Source organism: Gopherus flavomarginatus, chromosome 2 (assembly GCF_025201925.1).
Source record: "Gopherus flavomarginatus isolate rGopFla2 chromosome 2, rGopFla2.mat.asm, whole genome shotgun sequence".
Lineage (NCBI taxonomy): Eukaryota > Metazoa > Chordata > Testudines > Testudinidae > Gopherus > Gopherus flavomarginatus.
In genome coordinates, this window is record NC_066618.1 from 253,022,100 (window position 1) to 253,034,463 (window position 12,364).

At 37.7% G+C, this 12,364-nt stretch overlaps 1 protein-coding gene across 1 annotated transcript in view; it reads right to left on the reverse strand.

Moving 5' to 3' along the window:
- Positions 1–1,970: 1,970 nt before the first annotated feature.
- Positions 1,971–12,364, reverse strand: part of MMP16 (matrix metallopeptidase 16) — a 242,549-nt gene continuing 232,155 nt past the window's right edge. Inside the window, exons 9-10 of the mRNA XM_050940940.1 lie at positions 12,143–12,258; positions 1,971–7,705 (exon numbers count right to left, since the gene is read on the reverse strand). Of these exons, the coding sequence (XP_050796897.1) occupies positions 7,371–7,705; positions 12,143–12,258 (451 nt within the window). The 3' untranslated portion in view covers positions 1,971–7,370. The remainder of the gene's footprint in view (positions 7,706–12,142; positions 12,259–12,364) is intronic.

Consider the following 12,364-nt stretch of genomic DNA (forward strand, 5'->3'; position numbering starts at 1 on the left):
TCTTTCTTGAATGCGTTTATCCATGTATATCTCCAGACATCTGACAAAAAGGGAATCAAATCTATTGTTGGTGCCAATATGTGGCCGAGAAGAGCATCCACTGTTCTTATGCCAGTATCCAATAAGAGCACATATGCTGGGCATAACCGTTTACATTCAGATTAATCACATGCATAAATTTGAGATTGTGTAGTTATTAATCGGGATATGCAGACCTATAATACTGCTTGCTGGTATATGTCCAAATATCATGTTATGGTGCACACTGGAAAACTCAGAGCACTATCAGCAATCACTTTATATTGCTGACAATTCTACCACAGCTCATACCTGAGGATAGTAATGGCAGTAGTGGATTCACAATTTGTTCATATAGCACAGTGATTAGTTTGTCATGCACATATGTATGTTTTTAGGGTGACTGTCGTTCATCACATGCATACTAACTCATGGAATATGGGAGTGCAGGCAAATGTGTTTCATAAGGACAACAGCTGCATTATGCGAGCACACTGGAATGATAATACAAACAGAAAATTATTATTTTATGATTTCACACCCCAATGTTTGCAAGTGCTTAACCATTACAGGAATGGTACTAATTTGCAGGTACAGAAGCTCCCTGATTTATGTAAGTGTTCTGTTCTGTCGAATTTTGGTTACGTCGAATTTTGCATAAGTTGGGGATGTATCTCTGACAATTATGCACAAAAAAAATTATGGAAGATATGGATCTTTTTCTGTAAGTGCAGATTTCCGTAAGTCGGGTTTGCGTAACCCGGGGAGCATCTGTATACATTATGTTTTGCCTGCTGAGTGAAAGATGAAGTGCTTCACCCAAGTTACTGGTAAATGTGGGTTTATGCTGGTGAGGGCCAATGACCAGTTGTGTATAGAGTTGTTATGTGACTATCTGACTTCAGCATCATGTTGAAACAAAAGGGAATCATAACTGACAACAACTGTATTGTGTAAACCACGTGTGAGGAAGGATGTTGATGTACATACCATTTGGGGCATGTCACGGATTCAGTATGATCACTCTCTCTGTACTAGAATCACATGATGAAATATGGCAACTGACCACTGTGCACTACTGTAACAGCAAGAGGTGACTAGGTGACTAAGATTGTGAATTCAGGTTTGTCCTTGAATATTGGAAAAAACAGAGACTGGTTGGGGTGTGACCATGTGCCACTGCTGGTGATTGAATGGGGCAGCAATTATGAAGAAGGTAGCATGTGGCTGATGGGGACATGTGGTTCAATGGGTTCAGGGTCATTGTTGACTTATCAGGGCTTCACAGTTAATATGGATCACTCACCATGATAATAGTTTGTGAATGCTGTCATTCTGCATAGGTTTATGAGTTCATGCTTCCTGACTGCAAGACTGATGTGTATCATTAATAATGGAGACACTGTGTAACACCTATCATTTATGGGTTTTTACTGTGATGGCAAATCACAGTATAGTGCATACATAGAGAAGTGTGGATAGCTTTCTCTATGGGATGTCATTCTTGTTTCTGCAGCTAACATTTGCACAGGTTTCATTATTCTGTAGCATTTCCTTGATCATTGACACATTACAGCAGTGTACAGTGTGGTGTCTACACACTGTACATGTCATATACTATGGGATAAGATATCTAATATGCATAGCCTCTGTGTATGCACACAAACATTGATGAAATGAAGACAATTGGTGGCTGATATGCTACAGCTGATCTACGTTAGGAAAACAAGAATTTTATACCATGTATCCATTGTTAGCATAGTGTTAACCAATACTTTGGAACAATGTTCTAAGGTAGTGACAACATTTACTTGCAATGATCATGTGTTAATGTTACTCAAACATCTGGAACCCTAATTATTAGTGAGCTATTCCTTCTACACATTCATCTATAAAATAACATTGTACCATATGGAATCTATATTATGTGATACTAGATGATCCCAGGGTCAGCTGTTGCAGTCCATGATGGTGATAAGCTGATTAGGACTGTTATATGAGCTCAGCTTCTTTGTGCCAGCTGGTAGGCAAAGTACAAGAGTGGATTAGAGAAATAGGAACATGATTATGTCCTGCCACGGTATTTTGTCATGAGAACATTGAGGAATACTGTGCTGACTTTCATGGGCATATAGAGATTGTTACTTTTATGTATATATGATGTGCTTTGGCTGTGTTTTTGCCCCTGATGTGGCTCCATGTAATCAGCCTCACCTCAAAATTACATAACCACTATTTTGACCCCATAATCAGTGCGCTATGAACAAACAGAGTGTTGAGTGTTACAACAGAGAGGTGTCAGTCATGCTCTTATCACTACACTAGCTGTGTCCTATCAGTTCTTTAGTACACACAGAGGGACTATTTGCTTTACAGCACAGTTCAACACCCAACTAGACAGGTGGCCATTTGCACCTTCCACGGATGAAGATGCCATTCTGTGGTGACTGTGGTTCTGAAATCATTCATTCAAGAGGCCGGAGGCATAGCAGCCAAAAGGCAGCCAGGGCCACAAGCACATATAAAAGGCAGATACTAACCCCAGCATTGGCTCCTTCCCCTCTCCTACTGCCTGCCTGACTGAGGCGGTTCTGGCTATGTGTAGCTTCCTCCACCTCTGGAGCCACTGCCAAACTAGCAGACAGGCCAAGACTGAGTTTGCATGGGATACAGGACCCACAACAAAACAAGAACCCTGGAAGCTCTTTCTTTGTGCTTCAGTCTGTTCCTGTTGGCATAGTTCCAACTTGTGCTGCTATGTATGGTAGTTTGGGTCCCTACTTGCTTTAATGCATAATGGCTGGAACATGCACTATTTGATCTTCACCATTTGATTATGTATCTTTTCAAGCCATGCCCCCACCAATAATGCAAATGTGAAAAGCTAGAATGAGAGTGTAATGTTCCACTGCTTATAGGCAAACCTACTTTTCTGCTCTATGCACTTTTTCCTACCAACAAGCCAGAATTTGATTCCATATATTTAACTGAGTACTAAAAGCTGCATTTAACTAACATCAGGACTGCATCATAAGCTAACAAACGCTAAGAATTCAGAGTTAAGTCTTACACTCTATTCTTAACCCACAATATTATAAAGTCAGGAGTTCTGGGATGGGTGGGTGGTGGAGGGGAACCACACACACACACACTGCTGTGGGACAAGGGAAGCCTTGGCCTCCATTTTGAAATTTCCTGGCTTTCATCACTGTTTCACAAACTTAACCTTTTTTTTAACCTACTCCCCAACTCAACTCCAAAAAAAGAAAAGAAAAAGAAAAATTGTTTATAGGATGTTACAAAATGTATATTCTATTTATTCAGGGAATTTGACAGGGCTAATTTGGAGCCAGCTGAGTCTTTCCATTTCAACCTATCAAGTAAATATACCAATACATATTCTGCTAGATTTATTTTCTGATAAAATTTAATTTAAGTATTTTCTGTCTCTAGGAAATAGCTTTTTGTTATTCTTGACTTACACAAAACCTATATAATCAGTTTGCCAGACTGAATAGACTGATGAAACCCATATTTAGTATTGTATGTATTCACAGTGTAGATTGTGACAATACTAATATGGCTATGTTTATTAAAAGCATTAGGAAAAAAGTTACTGCACACGAGCAGAAACCAAACGTTCAAAACTCAGTTCATCTGTTTTATTCTATTCTTTGTTGACACTAACAATTATTAGACTCTACTGTGGAATAACTGTTTATCAAATTAATTTTCTTAAATCATAAGGTATTTTTGATTTATATGAGTTCAAAACTAAACCTGAGAAAATAGCTCATTTATTTTGAACTCCTATAATTTAAAAGCAACCAAATATACATTTTTGAAATAAGACTGAACGTAAACTTCTCCCAGATCTTTCAGCTTGAAGTAAATTTTAATGGCTGTGTTATAACCTATTGAAAATAGAAATTTATAATAATAGAAATGCTGACACAATCTTAACCTGCACGGCATAAACATGCCATACAACATTCTTTTTATTCTTCCTCTCTCTGTATATAATATATATGTGTACTTTTACCTAAAAGAAAATAGATTAAGAATCAAGTTATTATGCATTCATGTATCTATGATGAACCATATATCAAGCACTAGATTATCACACTTACCTTCCAGCATAATTACTGTAAGTTAAATTCTCCAAATACAAACATTTTTTGTTACTTTATCAATGAACAACAGTCAACATGCTGAGCACTTCATTATTCTCTGGGAAATAGTTGCACAAAAAGTCAAAGCTGCCATGAGAGAGACTTTGAAAGTGAAGTGAAATAGTTAAGTGAGTAAGAAGTCAGATGAGATGCTGTTCTGTTTTAAGGATAATATCAAATTGTCTGGTTCTCTTGTTGCAGAGGAAAATAAACTGCAGGTTAAATAATTTTGTCAGTGGTTTCCACCAACTATCCAAGGGACAAATTCAGAACAAAAAACATGAGTTCTTTTGTTCTATCTGTAGCAGAACATAATTTATAGTTGTTTGTGGACAACAAAAGTCACCCAGTGGATTAAAAAAAAATGACAGGCAGGCATAGAATTTTGAATTCCCTAAATGAGCTGATGTGTAATAAATATTATCCTATGCTCTGCAGTTATGAATGCACTCTTTACATTTTCAGCAACAGCTGAAATGAATCTACTGAAGAAATGCTATGGGCTGATACTGGTGCACCTATAACATATAGCATACAGTACCTCTACAAAACATCTCCAAAATGCCATCTGCATTGCATATTTGCTGTAAAACTATACCTTTTTTTCTAACTGTTCTTTTTTGTTAGCTGTACGTATATATATTTCTGTTTATGCTCTAAGAAATAACAGCTTGCGATGCTTTATAGCATGCCACACATGATCATAAAATAAGTCTTCAAATCAAAATCAAATCATGTATTTGAACAAAAAAGCATACTAATTTTTCATGCTAGGCTCAATACAAATTTAAATTCAAGGCAGTCAAGCTATCCATTACCGAAATCATCATAATAATCATATATTTATATGTATATATATACCTACACGCTCTAAAAAATGATCCAGTAATGTATATTAGGAAATCAGTAAGAAATCTGTTGAATCTAGTATAAAAATCTTGTTTTATGTAAAAGCCAGTGCTGGCTGTTTCAAGTATTTAAGTACTTTTCTTATAACTTTGTCACTAATAACTAGTTATTTGTAGAAATTACTAATTTTATACTGAAAATTGTATTCAAGTTAAATAAAAATTCACTTCTACTGTAGTTCATTTTTAGAGTGTGCATGTATATATAGCAAAATGCCCATCTACAGATCTACCATAAATATTTTTGTTGCTGTCCTAAGAAAACACTTCAATGCTTTTCTGTAATCTTGGATAATGAATATCAGGCTATTTAAAAACAAAAACTAATCCAAACTGATTAGCAACACCAGATTATCTTCAGTTTGTGCCATTTTGCAAGTTAAAGGTCAAAGAGCGAAGACATAGGACAGTGCAATTTAAGGAAATTCAGACAGTGAAGCTTTTCGCAGAAGACAATGTTTAACTTGGTAATGACAGTCAACAGATCAATAATCAAGTTCAAGGCAAGCTGTTCATTATTTCAAAAGCGACTCCCCTCAAATCCTGGCTTTCATACAAAGCCAGGTGTCTGAGTCATGGGGTGCATTCATTCTGACCATCTCTAATAAGTTCACAGCCCAATGACTGTAAAGCCTATCACTGCAAGAAGCAGCTTCTAAAATCAATACAGAGGTCTGTCAGTTGCTGACTTTTCTCTAGGAAAAAAATATTGATACAAACCTGCTCTGCAGGTCACATGAAAACGACAATACTGCTGTTAGCACAAATTACACACAATGACCAAATGCTTTGGTGGTCCCTTGGCTCTGTCAGTGATTTAATGTACAGCTAAATGCCAGAGATCTGACTAACCCTTTGAGAACTATGTTAAGCATGCAATAGGTAATTCACCCAATATTCATGCAACATTAGAGTCATCATTTTAACTTTCCTTTCAAACTGTAACACTATCTTCATGTATTCATGTACTAAGGCAAATTGAATTATCATGCAACATAGTTTAAAACAGAAATTCAATATGTCTAAGATAAAAGGCTAAGCTGTAAAACTATAGCCAGTTCAAAAAATCCTATGTGAGTGCTAGAAGTTATTAAAATAAGTATTTGTTTTACCAGAAAGTAGCTGGCAAATATATTTTTGTTTCTGTTCATTTGTTATAAATGCTTTTTATCAATAATGCAAGTACTTCAAAGACGTTACTTACACTTACAGGATATCTGCTTTAAAAACCTGAATTTCATTAACCTGTATTTCCACATACCGCTTCTGCAGTCCAATACTTCCATAGCAACCAAGATTAGCATCCTTCAGACTCTAAAAACTAATCCTATAGTTCTCAAAGGGTTACACCAATGTAATGCTAGTGTCAATTTTCTCTACAACATGACTGTCACTTTAGTTCAATGCAATCCACTTCAGAGACATGCTGTTTTTCGCTATGCTTTGGAATGAGTGTTCTTGACAGACCTATGAAAGGCCTGGGGCAGTTGGCCTGATACAGCTTGGGAAAAAATGATGCAGGAAAATCCACAAAAGAAAGAAACAATAAAAAAGGTTCTGTTTGAAATATAGTAATGAATATAAATGTATTAAAACATTGAGGACATAGCTCAGAACAGCTGTATAAAACACAAAATGAATGTATCATTAAGGCTGTTACTATATTGCAGATATTTTGGCCCCTTGTTTGTTGGAAAATGGCTGTCCGAACAGTCTGAAGTCCTGTGTGTCATCCAGGTCTCCCACTTGACAAAAATCATGTGTAGGAGTATACAACTAAATCCATAGCAGACAGAAAGCAATCCTCTTTGGAGACAAAGCTGTTTGGGTCTTCACACTTTCCTGAAAGTTCAATTGTGGGTTGTTGTGTTGTTTTTAATTAAAAAAAAAAGTTTACTTTCAGCAAAATTATTTTCGAAGGGGCACAGGCTTTAGGAGAAAAACAGTAGAAACACTGGATTTTGCTTTTCTTTTTTCCTCTTCATTAGTTAATCCTGATAGTTTATTGGGTATTGAGCGTGCAGAGGAAAGGCCTGGAACCAAATGACAAAGAAAGACAAAGGACTGAAGAAACGGCAGTTACTGTCTATCATGGAAGCTTCCCAGTAGAGTGAATCCCCACTCACGTGCAGGACAGGCAACCCCCTGGGTTTTAAAGATCAGCTCTGATTCAGGCTGACAGATGCCTGCTCCTAGCTAGGAAACCGCACAACAGCTCTTACGTCGAATCTCAAGTTACCACAAATTCCTGGGAGACAAAAAACCCCCTACATCACACCCACTCTTGCATAGAGCGTTTGCAGTACAGTATGTGACGAGGTGTTCCTTTCCTCTTGAACTGGAACACAGTGTAAACCAAGACAAGGAGGCACAAGGCCAGGATGCAGGGAATGACAATGGCTATGGCTTTCACAGTGCTGGCTGTGTTGTCCAGTTTGATGACAATGTCCACGTCATCTTGAGGGCTGTGTCGGTCTTTGTCCCGGTCTGTTGGTCCATCACAACCCATAAAATCCTTGAGGATGGATCTGGGATATCCAGGTTCCACCCTGAGCATCTGGTTATTGAATTTCCAATACTCTTTTCCTTTGTAGAAATATGTGAAGCCTGGGAAACAAAAGTGCAGTTATTCATGGTCATGTTGACAATCTCCTTATAAAGACTGATGTTAAACAGCCTTCAATATTCACCAAATGACACTGAGTTATTTTCTGAGCACCGGAATCTATAAAGTTAAAGTAATATGGATTATTCAGGAGCAGATCAGGATAGGAAGGTTTCAGATCTTCTTGGCAATAGGTATATGGCTCCTAAGAAAGCTCTTGTCCAAACTAGCATCCAAGGCATAACTTCACTTCCTTCTTGTCTTTAAAAAACCTTAAACCTCAAGTTTCCTATTTGAATAAACTCGGATCTAGTCTAATTCTAATAATATGACTATGAAGAAATGCTAGAGAAAAACAATTGAGGAATTTAGAGGCCTAATGATTCATCTGTTAATTGAATACTTGACCACAATTAGAATTATACCACAGCGCCAGGGCTGAGTTCCAGTAGTTCAAGGAGTCAGAGTCCCTCTCAGGATGGGAGATCAGTTTAAATGAATTCCAACTCTGTGCTAGACCAGGCTGAAATAAGAACTGATTCTCTTCAACATCATTTTAGCCTGCTACTGCACTTCAGATGGAGGAAACACTATATGAATGAACAGAAGCCTTACCAAGAGAGAACAGGTATACCCAGCTTCACATTTTCTGCAGGGAACTGGTATTTGATCATTGAGATGCAATCCAATATAAATTACAAAATATGCCTACATGAAGAAATCTTAATATCCTACCAAAAACCTAAATTACATTACTATCCCATCTGAAAAATGGCATTGATCTGGCATGAAACAAACCACAATGGGTGCATTCTCCCCTATTGTTTATGACCTGAATGCATACAACTGGAGGTTTCCCGAGCTTTACTTGATAAGCCTCATGTTCTTTCCTACAGTGCAAAAGCCCAGTAAGAACACAAAGACAGATTGGGTATCACTTGTCATACTAATAATGGCATACTAATAATGCTTGCTGGAAAGATTAGTGGACTAGATATTAGAGATAATAATCTCTTACTCAAACAAAAGTCAGGCACTTTCAGTTGTGCAGAAGAAGACGTTAGTATATTTCTTTTCCAATTCAGAACTACACACAAAAGCCTTTGTCCCCTACACCTGCACATTTATCAATGTGAGGAATTTTAAAAAAATCTGTTTGCAGTCACTATTTATTTAATTCTAATTATTCTGCGGACAGCTGAGTAGGTATTATTTTACATTGCATATGGTTCCCTTTAGTTTTATTGTCTAAGACTCTGTGTGTATCTGTATCTCCATATCTATAGCTCTAGCTAGAAAGGTATATGTCTGGCTGAATAAAAAGAAAAATAGAGAGCTATATCAAAACTTCTGTTAAGATATTTGGTCACAAAATACCTTCCATGTCATTGGATCATAGCATAAAACATCACTATTGTTACTACTGTGCCACCAAATTTGAGTTGCAAAAGGTTTGTTCATTTGTTCATGAACAAATAGAAATTAGAGTAGTCTAAACCATAGTTTACAACAGGGAACCACATCTGTGTCTTCCATAAAATAATGTGTTTTTTGAAAAGCACTGCACATGTTGACTCTTAATAAGACTCCACCTTTGACAAAGGTAAATGATACTGATATTAACTAACTTTATAGATTTGCATGATGAAATGAGGGGATAAAACCATAGGGATTTAGGAATTACCATGCTGTGTCACACTCTAGGTGTAACCAATCTAGCATCCTATCTCTGGCAGTGCCCACAACCAGATGGTTCAGAAGAAAGAATAAGAACTCTGCAGTATGCACCTATCCATAGTTGCCCCCTCCTCCACACACACACCTGACTTTCGGTCTCAACCTGATCTCTAATAGAGAATGGCTTAAGCCCTGATGCATGAGATTTAATATTTCTCCCAGAAAATTCTGGTGACAAGTTTATACCACCTACTAGTCTACAAAGACAGACAAAGCTATAGGCACTTGGCAAAGTTATTATTCAAGGAGGGTTCAGAATTTAAACAGAAAAATAAAGATGTACCACTCAGAAAACCAATTGGCTGCAGTCCTCACGGCCCTAGCATTAGTTGCTTGAACCAATCCAGCTCCCACTCCCTGCCATCCCTCTGAATCTCCCTTCTCTCCAGCTACTGCCTGGCTCCTCACCCATATATCAGGGATCTCTGGGGGAGAGGGTGTTGTGTTGCACAGGAGGCAGAAGGAGCTGTAACTGTATGTACTCTGGGGTTGAGCAGTTCTTCTGAATGCAGGGCATGTGGAAATAGAGAAGGAAAGTTTGCTGCTTGCCATGTCTGCTCCTGCCTGGTAAGGGTTCCTGCAGCTATGCTGCAGAAGCAGAGGGGAAAGCTTCACAGGCATCACACATGGGTTACTGAGCTTTTAGATCATCAAATGAGTCAGAAAGCATTCAAAGTGCAGAGCTGGCAACAGCAGAGAGTCTGGGATTGTCAGCTTTTACACACCCCTCCTTTGTGCGATTCTACTCAGTTTATTGTTGTTGTTTTGTATAGCTTTTTGGAGGATGGATTTAGCTCTACTCTTCTGCCATCCCTAGCAAACCCAACTCAGTTTTTAATAGGAAACTAAAAGGCTGAGGATAAAAAAAGATACATTCTTTCAGATGATATGGGTTAACTGGCAGAAATTCTTCCTAAGTTTTTTCCCTAAAGCATTCTGGTAAAATTTCATGTCAAATCTTTATTTAAGCAGTGGAAGGAAAATGGTTTGGGGCAAAATGTAATCAGAATTCTTTTAAATTAAGCTGTGGTTTTTTTCTTTTGTATCTTCTCTAGTTTCATTGTCTCCATGTGCAATCACCAATGTAATCATCCTCTTAAAAGAAATATCTGTTATCCTGTCTTCAGGGACTTTCCTCCGGGGCTCCTCTAATGCTCTCCAAGAGTCCTGAGCATCTCTTATCCCTGCCCCTCCCTGAAGAACTGAGGTCATGTTTCACTGCTCTTCTGGCAGTTGCATGCTAGTGGGAAGTCCATCAGTGCTATTCTTGAGTTGGGCACAGGGTTTGACGCAGGGTGACTCAAAGAGCTCCCACTGCTCCAGGGATAAGCGCTCTGCCTCTGCAGCACTTTCAGACCATATCTGCCTGGGTGTGAAGGAAGACAACTTTCATTGCTAATAGGAGATACGTGTATAATCCACTGAGCACAACACTGACACTTTGCATGTGATGGTGAGTCTACTCTATCCAGAAAAATAATATGATTATAGTTCCATGAAGTAAGCAAATATTAAGAAGCATGTCTAAATTATCGTTTGTTTAAGGGAGCAAAGACCAAATCCATTACGTATATGTGTGCATCGATATTTATACATATACATGTATACATACAGAGAGCCAGCTATTGAGTGTGATATATGCAGAATGTCATCCTGCCTGACCTACTTTCCTGTTAAAAAAAAAAAATCTAGCCAAATGCCAGAATCAGGAGAGAGTTTCTGTTGATGGATGAAACAGAGACAAAGCAAGGAAGTGATTTTGCATATTTCCACAGCAAATTAGTTCATCTAGTTATAGGAAGAAATGAAGACTCTGAAATGAACTACACTAGGAAAGCAAGCTTTATATTTATCTACTAAAGGGAAATGAAAATAAGACAGCAAGAAATATGCGCACTGTCTGAAAAAAACACAGATCCGCAACCCCCATCACTAATAAATTAATCATACATGTAGTAATACTTAAATACTTGCAGCAATGAAAAGTGACTGCAAGCACATATTTTTGTTTATATCAAGGACATCTATCTTCATGCAGCTGAAGGCTGTGCTGGCAAATTGCTGTTAGCCTGAGGGCAGCACTTTAAGTTGCATAAAATGGAGCAGATTTCAGCTGATCTCCTTAAACGGAGGTGTGGCCAGTTGGAAACTATGGGTTAGAGCATGAGATGCTCCATCTTGGTGCAGGTAATAGCATAGCATGCTGAATTTCAAAGTCTCTGTGAGCTGCAGCTCTGCTTTATACATTTATGCCATCTTTGATTTACAAATTCATCAAGATACTTCTATTCATATACCGAAACAGCCTGGTTCTAGACTACAGTACAGCAAAACGAATCTAAAAGCTTTTATCCTATATGAACTATTAACAACATGGAGATTCAAACAGATACACTCAGGTAGGAAACTTCTTTTATGAAGTACTAAAATCCTGCAAAACCAAAACAAATAAAAACCCAAACGAAAGCTTATTATATAAAAATTAAGAATCTTTTCTCTCCTTCATTGTGATTTTAAATAGACTAATCAAAGAATTATATGTTACAATTTAAGAAGAGAGTTCCACAGCATGGAAAATCCCACTTGCAAAATAATGAGAGATCAGCCAGCCCACCAACCTGATTAGCTAATCATTTCTACACATATCTACATCATGATAACAGATGTTAGGAAATGGCTAAGCTAGGAAAGTGCTTGCATACCATTTTCTTTGTGGACAAAGGCTCCCTGAGGAGATTCTGGGATACCTTTCCAGATTGTGATTGGTTTTGGATAACCAGGGTCCATGGACCTCATTTCTTCACTGTATCTCCAGTACCTAAATAAAAAAATAAAATAAAAGTAGATCACCAAATATGCATTCATAAAGATAGCTGATATGCTAATTCCATGCTGTTTTCTTTCTAACAAAGTGCTGCATTTAA